At 38.1% G+C, this 13,574-nt stretch overlaps 1 protein-coding gene across 12 annotated transcripts in view; it reads left to right on the top strand.

Moving 5' to 3' along the window:
- TRIM37 (tripartite motif containing 37) overlaps positions 1-13,574 on the top strand; it is a 117,350-nt gene that overhangs the window by 32,451 nt on the left and 71,325 nt on the right. For 10 of the 12 annotated variants that reach the window (XM_055258546.2, XM_063628500.1, XM_063628504.1 and 7 more), the window contains exons 8-11: positions 312-379; positions 5,080-5,204; positions 11,437-11,487; positions 13,200-13,281. In XM_055258546.2, coding sequence (XP_055114521.1) covers positions 312-379; positions 5,080-5,204; positions 11,437-11,487; positions 13,200-13,281 — 326 coding nt within the window. The remainder of the gene's footprint in view (positions 1-311; positions 380-5,079; positions 5,205-11,436; positions 11,488-13,199; positions 13,282-13,574) is intronic. The other 2 variants (XM_063628501.1, XM_055258543.2) reach the window with 1 other exon arrangement.

Below are 13,574 nucleotides of genomic sequence, written 5' to 3'. Positions count from 1 at the left end.
AATATGAAGATCTAGAAAAGTAAATTTTTTGCTTAAAGTATATTGTCATTGCACATTTCATTACTTAGATGAATTTGATCTCAGTGATATCTTGTCTAAAACTAATTAGAATTGGTTCTGAAGTTCCATTTTCAAGGCTACTATAATATTCAATCTCTTAAAGTTGAATGAGAATTTTTAGGGTAGCTGTAATGAAGAATTTTTGCTTCCTTGAAGTGTATTTCTTGTTATTAAATACGTTCATTGGAAGCTAATTTCATTCTTAAACCAATAATGAACCCAAGTGTTGATGATTCACTATTTTTCATCAGGTCAGAAGACATCTCTAACCCAAGAAACAGAGCTTTTGGAATCCTTACTTCAGGAGGTGGAGCACCAGGTGATGAAATATTAAATGTAATGAAATAGTCTTTATCCTTTTTTCTCTGTATACTATAGTTCTTTTTTTTTTTTTTTTTTTTTTTTTTTTTTTTTTGAGATGGAGTCTTGCTCTGTCGCCCAGGCTGGAGTGCAGTGGCGCGATCTCGGCTCACCGTAAGCTCCACCTCCTGGGTTCACGCCATTCTCCTGCCTCAGCCTCCTGAGTAGCTGGGACTACAGGTGCCTGCCACCACGCCCGGCTAATTTTTTTGTATTTTCAGTAGAGACGGGTTTTCACCATGTTAGCCAGGATGATCTCGATCTCCTGACTTGGTGATCTGCTCACCTCAGCCTCCCAAAGTGTTGGGATTACAGGCGTGAGCCACCACGCCCAGCCTTCTCTGTATACTATAAAAGTTTTTTTTTGACAGAGATTATCTGTATGAGATCAAAAGATCTGTTGATCTTTGTGTTATAATGGAGATTTTTATGAAATAGGAATCAGCTGATTCTTCTCAAGTTTTTTCTTCATGTTTGGGAACTGCATTAGAACTACATTCTGCTTTGTAAGAACAGAATTATTTCCATAGAAATCTGAATATATAAGAGGTTAAAATCTCCCCACACTGTGACTTAAGTGGTGGCTTTGAGATATTATTGCCAGTTACTTTACATGTAGTGATTATTATGCTAAAATTTAGCATTTTTATTTATTGAGGAAATATTAAGTCCTAAATAGATAGCAGGCATCGTTGTAGATATTGGTGATACAGCAGTGAACAAAATGGTAAAATTCTGTCCTCATAGAGTTTATATTTTAGATTAAGGTGGGTGAATATGAAGCATATAGTAAATGAGTAAATAAAATATATAGTGTTGCATAAATATCTGATACATTCACTTGTCTGGAATTTGCTTTTTATAATTTCTCTCTATGCCTTATACACAGCTGTATCCTGAGATTTTTATCTTAATCATTCTGGGGATTCCCTTCACATCTTTCTTGTATTGAATCCCATGTTTCCTGATTCCTATGGTTTCCACTTTCTTGATTTACTTGTTTTGTTTTAATATCCCACTTCCCTCAGTAGCTTTCCAGGAAGGGTAATCAGAACACATTTTTCTTGACTGCATTGTCTGAAAATATTTTTATTTTATCTTTGTACTTGATTGACAATTTGGCTTGTAGGATTCAGCACATAAATATTTACTAAATACTCTTATTTTTCTTCATTATCCCCATTCTTTTTTCCTTTTCTTTTTACATACATACATATATATCTGTGGGTCATTGGCCCCAGGACTTTCATGGATACCAAAATCCGCAGATACTGAAGTCCCTTATATAAAATGGCATAGTATTCTCATATAACCTATACACATCTCCCATATACAGACGTGTCAAATTATGACCTTTTAGTCAATGACAGACTGCATAGGTGACAATGGTCCCATAAGATTAAAATGGAGCTGAAATATTTCTGTTGCCTAATAGTGATGTCTAATGACATCATAGCCATTGTAATGTAGTAGCACAAAGCATTAATCATGTGTTTATGGTGATGCTGGTGTAAACAAACATACTGCACTGCTAGTTGTATAAAAATATAACACATTATGTATAGTATATAATACTTGATAAGTATAATAAACAACTATGCTACTGGTTTATGTATTTACTATACCATACCATTCATTATTCTAGAATATATTCTAGAGTTTACTCTTACTTTTTAAAAAAACATTGACTATATTCCAGGAGAAGGCATTGTTAGCATTGTAGATCCATATGTGCTAGTACCCATGAAGACCTTTCAATGGGACAAGGTGTGGAGGTGGAAGGTGGTGATAGTGATGATCCTGACCATGTGTAGGCCTAGGCCATTGTCTTAGTTTTTAACAAAACAGTATTGAGATTGGGTGTACACCTGTAGTCCCAGATACTCAGGAAGCTGAGGTGGGAGGATTGCCTCAGCCCAGGAATTCAAGCTGCAGTGCTATGATTGTACCCGTGAATAGCCACTGCACTCGCCTGGGAAGTATAGCAAGACCCATCTGTTTAAAAAAGTAAAGAAATAGGCCGGGCGTGGTGGCTCATGCCTGTGATCTCAGTACTTTCGGAGGCCTAGGTGGGCGGATCACTTGAGTGAGTTCAAGACCAGCCTGGGCAACATGGTGAAACTCCGTGTCTACTACAAATACCAAACTTAGCTGGGCGAGGTGGCACATGCCTGTAGTCCCAGCCACTCGGGAGGCTGAGGCATGAAAATTGCTTGAACCCGGGAGGCAGAGACTGCAGTGAGCCGAGATCGTGCCACCGCACTCCAGCCTGGGCGACAGAGCGAGACCCTGTCTCAAAAAAAAAAAAAAAAAAAAAAAAGTAAATAATATTAACTGAAACATGTAGGCTACATGGTGATATAGCCTGATAGTGTTTATGTAAAGCTTGAAAACATTCAGAACATTGTTTATGGATGTATGTACACACATAGTAATTGTGGAAACACATGTATGTGATAATAAACTTCTGTTGAAGGGAGCAAGTTGCTTTTGGAAGAAATGGTGTCAAGGAAGGATATACACAGTAAGCATTCAATTAATATAAGTTAAAATTTTTTGTATTATGTGTGTATGTATGTACATATACACAGTGATTTTTAGCATACCTTAAAAATCTTAAGCAAACAATTCAAATAACTTTAGATCATTTTATGTAAATTGTTCAAAAAACCGTAATGTCTTGGGCAATGCCTGACACATAATAATATGAATGACAAAATATGCAGCTGTTTGTTGTTTTCTGCTATTACCACTTACCATTATGTCATTGGTTGATGCAGTAGCTCAAACATCATATCATTATTCTTGGTAACCCAAGACTATAAACTTTGGTATATATCATGTGATATATGATACTTTTTTTTTTTCTTTTGAGACAGAGTCTTGCCCTGTCGCCCAGGTTGGAGTGCAGTGGCACGATCTTGGCTCACTGTAACTTCCGCCTCGGGTTCAAGCAATTCTTGTGCCTCAGCCTCCTGAGTAGCTGGGACTACAGGCACGTGCCACCACGCCCAGCTAATTGTTATATTTTTAGTAGAGATGGGGTTTCACCTTGTTGGCCAGGCCTTGAACTGGCCAGGTCATGAGGTCTTAAACTCCTGACCTCAAGTGATCCACCCGCCTCAGCCTCCCAAAGTCCTAGGATTACAGGTGTGAGCCACCATGCCCAGCCATATGATATGTTGTTTTTGGTGAGCCTTAAGCAACTGTTATTTAAAAGACACAAACTCACCTGTAGGTGGGTTTATGAATATCATTCATATGGCATTTGATAGTATATTAGTTTGCTAGGCCTATCATAAAAAATAGCAATGACTGTGAGACTTAAACAATAGAAATTTGTTTTCTCATTATTCCAGGGGCCGGAAGTCGGCAGGTTTCGTTTCTTCTAAGGTCTCTCTCCTTGGCCTGTAGATGACTGCCTTCTTACTGTGTCCTCACATGGACTTTTCTGTGTGATTGTGCAGCACTAGAGTCTGTTCCTCTTAATAAGGACATCAGTCATGTTAGATTAAGGCCCTACCCCAGTGGCCTCATTTTAACATAATCACCTCTTTAAAGATTATCTCCAAATAGACTGAGGTACTGGAGGTTGAGCCTGCAGTATATAAATTATGGAGGAAAGGGGCACAAAATTCAGCACATAACAGATTGTTTACAAAGCTTTTTCACGATAGCTTCATAATCCTTAAAACAAACTTCACGAAGTAAGCAGTGGTGGATATTACTATTTTCGTTTTGTATGTAAACAGACTCAGAGTCATGTAATTAGTGGCAGAACTGGGAGTTACTTCAAACTGGTTTTTTTGAAGAAAAAATTAGTAGTCTTATCTTTTATCTACCATGATTATGTTACTGAAGTTAGATTTGTTACTTTTTCCCAAAATAGTGTTTCCCAAGTTAGTATCAGATAGTGTGTGTGTGTGTGCGCGCGCGCGCGCGCACAGGGGTGTATGTGTGTACATTTTGTATTCTGTTACCTAGAATACAATCTGAGAAATTGCTTTTAAAAGGTTTCAACTTGGTCGGGCATTGTGGCTCACGCATGTAATCCCAGCACTTTGGGAGGTCAAGGCGGGTGGATCATGAGGTCAGGAGTTCAAGACCAGCATGACCAACATGGAGAAACCCCGTCTCTACTAAAAAATACAAAAATTAGCTGGGTGTGGTGGCACGCACCTGTAATCCCAGCTATTCAGGAGGCTGAGGCAGGAGAATCCCTTGAACCCAGGAGGTGGAGGTTGCAGTGAGCCAAGATCGCGCTATCACACTCCAGCCTGGGCGACAGAGCAAGACTCTTGTCTCAAAAAAAAAAAAAAAAAAAAAAAGCTTTCAACTTACAGGTTTGTTCATTAATACATTCATAAGAACTTCACTGTACCAGCCTGAAAGTATATTTGTACTTGCTTCAAACCTCATTTATCCTAAAATGTAAGGAGAGAAAAATGCATTAATATTAAGTATACTTATTCAGTGACTTTACTGTTAGAATATTATAGAAATAAACCTAGATTCTTTGTACATTCTTAATTCTCAAGCTCACTTTATTTTTATCATTTTTTTCAGTTTATAATCAGAATAATTTGTAATTTCTTAAGAATTTTGAGGTGGCAGTGAATAGTAATTTTGTTTGTTCAAATAATTTTTTTCCTCACACAGTTGCGGTCTTGTAGTAAGAGTGAGTTGATATCTAAGAGCTCAGAGATCCTTATGATGTTTCAGCAAGTTCATCGGAAGCCCATGGCATCTTTTGTTACCACTCCTGTTCCACCAGACTTTACCAGGTATGACACAGTTTTTAATTTCATTTTCATTTGAAATTTATGTGGAAATGCATATACTTGTTTCAAAAGAATGTTATTTTTTTTTATGCCATCTCTCTCTCTTTTTTTCTTTTATAGATAGGGTCTCACTTGTTGCCCAGGCTGGTCTCAAACTCCTGGACTCAAGTGATCTTCCCACCTTGACCTCCCAAATTACTAGGGATCGTAGACACGAGCCACCACACTTGGCCACTCCATAGCTTTTTAAGGTCTTGTTTATAATGGAGTGGTCTGGCGAGCTCTGTTGTATACATACAAATCTAGTTCTCCTGAAAAGTCTCACAGACTGATACTTTTGACTGTTAAAAGAAAATGATAATGAACTAGGAATCATTTTTTTTCCAAGAGCTCCATCTTCCATAGTATAGAAAAAAATTGATTACATTAGCTTCATCAGTGTACCTTTTGAATTGAACTATATCTCCTAACACAAAACTCAGAAACTGATGAAATGCCAAAAGAATTTGAAGGTGACGCCATGTTATCTCCAGATCCTAAAAGATAGAGAGAGGAAATAATCATGGCAAAAAGTATCCTAGTTTTCATCTTGGGCCAAACCTTAGAATTTTTCTGAACAGCATATTCCTTCAAGCATGTTTGTGATCATTCTGTGGTGTTAGACTGGTGGTTTCTGACTAGATGTTGGAATCACTTGGGATTTGGCTGAAAATTAATCAGTGCTGGTCATACCATACCCCAGGCCATTTGAAAGAAAATCTTTGGGTGTGTATTAGTCTACTTGGGCTGCTATAACAAAATACCATATACCGGGTGCCTTAAACAACAGAAATGTATTTTCTCACAGTTTGAGAGACAAGAATTCCAAGATCAGGGTGTCAGAAAATTCACTTTTTTGCCTCAGCTTGCAGACAGCTGCCTTCTTTCTGTGTCTTCACCTGACCTTTTCTCTGTTCTTGCTTGGAGAGAGATCAGTCTCTGGTGTCTCTTTCTCTTTTTATGAGGACACAAGCCTTATTGTATTAGACCCACCATTATCAACTCATTTCGCCTTAATTATCTTCCTAAAGGCCCTGGCTATAGATAACAGTCACATTGGGGGTTAGGGCTTTAACATGGGAATTTGGGGAGACACAATTCAGCCTATGACATTGGGTTCAGATGGACATTTTCAGTTTGTTCTTTTAAAATCTCCTTTTCTAAGATGAGGGGTGAAGCCACTGCTTTAGATAAACATTTTGGTGTGACAGACTTTATCTTAGAGAGATGACTTATGGAATACTATCAAGTTTTCCTACCATGGTGAGGGCTGTGGCACATTTAGAAAATAGCCTTTGTTATAAAAATGTTTATATGTTAAGCTGCCTTTTCTTTTTCCTCTAATATGTGATGCCTCTGATGATTACAGAGCATTCATTGTACTATTTTATTTTTTATTTTTTTAATGTATTATTTATTTATTATTAGTTATGCTACGTCTCACTCTGTCACCTAGGCTGGAATGCAGTGACGTGATCTCAGCTCACTGCAACCTCAACCTCCCGGATTCAAGCAATTCTCACACTTCAGCCTCCTGGGTAGCTGGGAATATAGGCATGCACCACCACGCCCAGCTAAGTTTTGTATTTTTAGTAGAGACAGGGTTTCTTCATGTTGGCCAGGCTGGTCTCAAACTCCTCACCTCAAGTGATTTGCCTGCCTCGACCTCAAAGTGCTGGGATTATAGGTGTGAGCCACCATGCCTGGCCGCATTCACTGTACTAGAGTATATCATATAAGCCAGGGCTTTTCAATCTTGGCATTGTTGACATTTTGAGCAGAATAATTACTTGTGGGGTGGGGTGAGCTTTCCTGTGTTTTATAGGATGTTTAGCAGTATCCCAGTAGCACTCCCCACCCCACCACCTTGCAGTTGTGACAAAAATGTTTCCAGACATTGCCAAATGTCCATGGGAACAAAATCACCCCTGATTGAGAATCACTGTTATAAGCCCTTCTTACTCGTTATAGATGCCACAGTCCTGTAAACAGAAGGGCAAAGTTTTTCTGACAGCTAGAACTCCGGTGGTTCTCATTGACCAGTAGAAGTCTTCCTTTCTGATTAACAACCTCATAAAGTATTCCTATCTTTTTAAAGCACTGACTTTTTTGTTTAAATCTCTGTTTCTGAGTGACAGCACTGAATATTATTAAAAGGACTACGTATTTGCTGTCATTAAGTAGATTTGGTTGAAGAATGTTCACCAAAATCCCTAGGCTGCCTCATTGATACTGTGGTCAGCTTTCAGTATTGAAGATTTGTTTTCTGAACCATTTCATCCCCTGTGGAATGAAACAGATTTTGACCTAAGGGTCATATATAAAAATTAGTGTTTTTCAATTCAAAGTGTGGTTCATGGATGACCTAAGTCAGAGCTATGTGTGGCATTTGTTTGAAATGCAAATTCCCAGGCCAACTTCCCCAGAATCTTTATAGAGGAGGTATTCAGAAATGCGTCTTGAGCACTCTAAGTAATAATACTGCACTAAAGTTTGGGAACCATTGATGTGTGTAAATTCCCATTCTTATACCACTTTCAGCAGCTTATCAGGCAGGCAACAATGCTCACTAGTCTGTTAATTAAGCACTTTTAGGGGCTTCTCTCTTTCTCCAGTAATGCTCACTACCTTATCGGAAACTTTGGCTTTTAATTTAATTCTTATTAGAAACCTATTTTATTAGTTGCAACATACAGGAAAAGAGGGCCAAATAAGAAAGACCAGCATTTGTGACATTAAGTTACATACGAAAGTTTAGATGTGCAAAGCACATTGCCTTTAGTTCCATCAGTTAGTAATTAGTAATGGAGCCACAGTGGAGAAGAAAAGGTCACTAAATCAGTGAAGTGTTATTTATTAAAGACCATGTGCCCAGTATTGTTGTAGGTGCTGCATGGGAGAAGAGGAACTAAACATCTTACTGTGGGCTGGGTGCGCGGTGGCTCATGCCTGTAACCCCAGCACTTTGGGAGGCCGAGGCGGGTGGATCACCTGAGGTCGGGAGTTCTAGACCAGCCTGACCAACATGGAGAAACCCCATCTCTACTAAAAATACAAAATTAGCCGGGTGTGGTGGTGCATGCCTATAATCCCAGCTACTCCAGAGGCTGAGGCAGAAAAGAAAAAATAAAAGATACAATAGTAAAGCTGTCAGTTCATAGAGAGTTTTATGTTTCAGGGAGAAATAGTCAAGTTGATAAGGAGAACCAGTTTTTATATAGCGCAGCAGTTTATTTCCTTAAGAAACAAATGGATACTTGTGGTTCTCCCTTTTTTCCCTTTGTTCATGACGTTATGATGAGGTTACTGGTCTGAAGATTTGCAGATTAGTGACTTCAGATTACTGGGCTAGAGATGGTTTGAGGGTAGTTTCCCATATTCTGTGAAGACAAAGATTCACTGACACCATCATGAGATGAATCCAGTCATAACTAGAGCAGTCTACACTTCTAAGAGAGGAGGAGAAAATTTTAAAACTATGAAAAGATAAAGCAGTGCCTCTTCTGCAGCCACAGAATGATAACATCAGTATGATTGAAGATAACCTCTAAATGAATGAGCATAATATGGAGATGTGGTGGTGGAATTAGATGGCCTAGCAGTAGCAATAGCTTTGTATATGCATATAAAGAATGCAAAATCAGTGAGCCGAGATTGCACCACTGCACTCCAGCCTGTGTGACAGAGCGAGACTCCGTCTCAAAAAAAAAAAAAAAAATTAAAATTTAAAAAGCAAAATAATTTCTTTTGCAAAAGAAATTTTTGAGCAAATATTTCCAACTCTACGAATCTGCCAGCAAGTATTTGTAAACATTCATTCAGTGAATATATGCCAGCTATATTTTAGGCATGTGTTAAGTGCTAGCATTAAGCGTAATACAGAGCTCTTTGGATTTATAATTATGACTTAGAAAAACAGGTTATTGGAACAGTAATAAAATTAATGTGGTAACTGGTGATAGGGGAAGTAAGTATCCTGTTTAATGCTGCCCCATACCACTAATTTGTCATTATACTATTTGTGTCCAAAAAGTTTTCCCTAGGAAAATGTACATATGTAAAAGTATATCACAGTACCTGTTTTCTATGCTCTGAATGTGATCATTTTCTCTCAGCAAGTGAGACTAGGGTAAACTGAACTGTACCCTCTTGGTTCCTGAGTGTTAGTAACCTATGCTCTTTAGCCTGGAAGCTTTCTACTTCACCATTCTGAGTTGAAAATGGCATCTCCTATTGTTTATTTTGTGTTCTGCTGAAGCCTTTTGACCCTTAATGGCCAATAAAATATGATAATGATAGTCTGGACTTAGAGCAGAAATAACAGTAACAACAACACAAGAAATAAATTACACTGGACATGGCAGAAGAAATAATATGCAGATTAGCAGGCAACTGGGGATTGATTAAAGTCTTTGCATGTTGTGGAGGATATTCTGTACTTGATGAGAGACGTGATTGAAAGTTGCACAAAATTACAAAAGCATGTCAAATTTGAAGACTATACTGGGAAGACTCCCTTAGAGCTCTTACTAGGTTTATGGTTCCAGAAAGGCTTCCTAGGCACTAGTTGCATTGGTCCTGCTAATTGGGGTTTGTGTATATTGAGTGCTAGGAGATCATATAATGGGAAGACCTTAGAGCAAACCCGCAAGAGTATGTGACTTCTAATCTGTTATCTGAAGAAATACTGAGGGTTAACCAGGCAAAAGTATATGGGGATGAGGAAAGTGAGTCTTCTAAGAAGGATAACAACTGACTAGGGATATCATAGGAATTCTTGACATAGTCAATTTGGATAGTAGCTATATAGTTAATCACAGGGCAAAGTACATCTGCTTACTATGTAAAAGATGTGACCTATTTAGCTATACATTCTTACATTAAAATAATTATTTATCTATATTGTATTGCAAGCCACTAATTTCTTTAGACAGTATCATAGTGTGGCAGTGCTATAGATGTGTCTTTTATCTTCTTTTGATAATAACCAAAATTATGATGAATTGAACTTTAAAAAATATATCTGAAGATGTGATGAAATGGTTTGCAGTTTATTGTTTTGGTAAATTTGTAATTTTATATATCAAATTTATAGCACTGTATTAAAACATTGTATGATAGTCTTTTTCATAGTGTTTTAATGAATTTTGAGGTGTTCTAATGACAGTGTACAAACCATCCACATGACTGAAGGTAGTCAGCAGCAAAGTGACTTTTAGTCCATTCTGTGATTATAATACAGTTCTCTCTGAAGAAGATTGGATGGGACTAAAGTTGCTTGAAGTAGTTTTGACTTGCCAAGAAAGTGTGAGTGTGCTAGTCCATCACAGTTGCCCCTTAGGTGATGAGGTATTCATCCTATAAAAATGTATAGATTTATTTGCTAGTAAATAGTTTCAAAGTATTTGAAGTCTGTTAATATTTCCCATAATTCATTCCAAAGAAGGAAGTTTGGGGATTAATTGTGATATCGTTGACTGTTGTTTCATTTTTTAAAGGATGTTTTATATCTGTTTCATAATTCAGATTCACGCCCTAAGCATCAGTTTCTTTTTCCCATTTCCATGAGTACTTTTTAAAGTGTATTTCTTGTACTTACTTTAATAATTAATTATATAATGTATTGCCTTTTTTCTTTTAGGAAAAAAAGCTTTTATAAAGTATTTATTTATTGATTTATTGGTTGACTGAGACAGAGTCTGGCTCTGTTGCCCTCGCTGGAGTGTGGTAGTGCAATCTCGATTCACCGCAACCTCCACCTCTAGGGTTCAAGCGATTCTCGTGCCTCAGCCTCCCAAGTAGCTGGGATTGTAGGTGCACACCACCACATCTAGGTAATTTTGGTGTATTTTTAATAGAGATGGGGTTTCACCTTGTTGGCCATGCTGGTCTTGAGCTCTCGACCTCTGGTGATCCACCCACCTTGGCATCCCAGAGTGCTGGGATTATAGGGGTAAGCCACCTCGCCCAGCCAAAAAACCTTTATAAAGTATTTCTATCTCCAATTTAATTGCAGACTTGATGGTTTTATGAATTCATTTGATTTAATGTTATGTTCAATAAAGATTTAAAAATATTTCTTAGATTTTAGTTTAATAAAGTTTTTAAGATACTAGTGAGGGACTTGGTTTTTTTAGGTAAATGGAATTTTAAACATGTAAGCTAAATAATTTTTTTTGCCTTTGCTTTTTTTTAGTGAATTAGTGCCATCTTACGATTCAGCTACTTTTGTTTTAGAGAATTTCAGGTAAGAGTTTTTGACAATTCTGGTTTTTTTGTATGTGTATATAAGGAAGAGCCAGAAAGGTATTCTTTGGTAAGACAGTAATCTAGTGAACTGTGTCACTCACTTTAGAAGTCTTAGAAGGATAAGTTTCCTATTAGAAACGTGGAGATAATTTGTGCTGGATTATATTGTATCTTTAGACTGACTGCTTCTCTAGTCTGGGAAAAGGAACCTTTGCTTTTTATTTTGAGAACGGGTTTTGCTCTGTCCCCCAGGCTGGAGTGCAGTGGTGTGATCATTGCTCACTGCAGCCTCAACCTCCTGGGCTGCAGCGATCCTCCCACCTCAGCCTCCCAAGTAACTGGGACTACAAGCGTGTGCCACCACACAGATGGGGTCTCACTGTGTTTCCTAGGCTGGTCTCAAACTCCTGGGCTCCAGTAATTCTCCCACCTCAGCCTCCAAAGTGCTGGAATTATAGGCATTAGCCACGGTGCTCTGCCCAAAGTGAGGAACCATTTTAAATAAGAGAGATCACTTAGCTTTGACTAAGGTGGGGGGCCGGACAGTTAGAGGTTGATGAGCCCCCTCTAAACCATCCTCAGAAATAAAAGTGCTGGGAAGAAATCCATTGAGATCCGTTTATCTCAGCTCAAAGTGAAGAATTGTGGATAAGGGGCCATTATTGTAAGAAATGTGTAGCCTTTGTCAGTTGTATGTTAATTTTATTAGCTTTTACTACTTTTTCTCTAAGATCAGAAGTGAAGATCGTAACATGCAAAGGTTCTTAGCAATTTGTCTTTGAGGGCAGCATTGGAAGTGGAAACAAGGAATACAAGGTCTTCAGGAGAGAAACTCCAAATAATAGGCAAAGGCCATCACAATAAGGCCACACAGGGCGGGGCATGGTGGCTTAAGCTTGTAATCCCAGCACTTCAGGAGGCCGAGGCGGGTGGATCATCGAGGTCAGGAGTTCAAGACCAGCCTGGCCAACATGGTAAAACCCTGTCTCTACTAAAAATACAAAAATTAGCTGGGCGTGGTGGTGGGCGCCTGTAATCCCAGCTACTTGGGAGGCTGAGGCAGGAGAATCGCTTGAAACCAGGAGGTGGAGGTTGCAGTGAGCCGAGTTTGTGCCACTGCGCTCCAGCCTGGGCAACAAGAGCAAAACTGTCTCAAAAAACTCTATCTCAAAAAAAAAAAAAAAAAAGCTACACAGAATTTATCCCTCTTCCCATTTAATTTGTCTTTTCTTATGGGATACTTTTGTGGCTAAAACATAGTCTCTTTGAGGTTTTTCCCACATGTATTAAGGTTTAGTGTACTCTCGTTTTTCAATGTTAAAAGATGATTATACTGCAGAGAAGTGAGGAAGAAACATTCTGGGTTTTGTTTTATTTTTAATGGTGAAAGATTGCTTGTTGAAGCATTAATTAAATTTGGGAGACTTAGTGATACATTCCTTTTCCCTGAAATGTCACAATTTTGAGGGTTTTTTTTTCCCCTGAAACTTAAAAGATATTGCTGAATATTTCAGTATCTTTAAATTTTCTTTATTTCAGAATGTAAGCATATCTAAACTTTTACAGTGGAATTTTGACCTGTTCAGTCACCTTGTTATTTGTCTAGGATTTCAAATATGTAACAAAGAAACTGGTTGGTTTTTCTTTTTGCCTGTTGCCATTTCACAGCAGTTTTGATCTTGGGGTTTGGTTGGTTTTCTTTTTCGTTAGCACTTTGCGTCAGAGAGCAGATCCTGTTTACAGTCCACCTCTTCAAGTTTCAGGACTTTGCTGGAGGTTAAAAGTTTACCCAGTAAGTTTTTCATATTTCTAATAAATTTTGAAACCAAAGTCTTTCTTTCAGAGTTCTGTAGTATACTAATTTGATTACTGAGAACTGTTAACTCTTCTTTTTTTGTTACATATGCTGTCCCCATTCCCTGTTCCCCTTCTCCCCCCATATTAGACAACTGTTTGTTTGTCCACACCTTGTTCTCTAATACATTCTGCTGGAAGGCCTATTGGAAACAATGTTCCCTGAGTTCTCATATGTTGAAAACAGTTTTTGCCCTTTATATTCTAAGGCTAGTATTGCTGGATATGAAA

Source organism: Symphalangus syndactylus, chromosome 20 (assembly GCF_028878055.3).
Source record: "Symphalangus syndactylus isolate Jambi chromosome 20, NHGRI_mSymSyn1-v2.1_pri, whole genome shotgun sequence".
NCBI classification, from domain to species: Eukaryota; Metazoa; Chordata; class Mammalia; order Primates; family Hylobatidae; genus Symphalangus; species Symphalangus syndactylus.
Note: the sequence above shows the minus strand (reverse complement) of the source record. Positions and strands in the feature narration are given on the sequence as shown.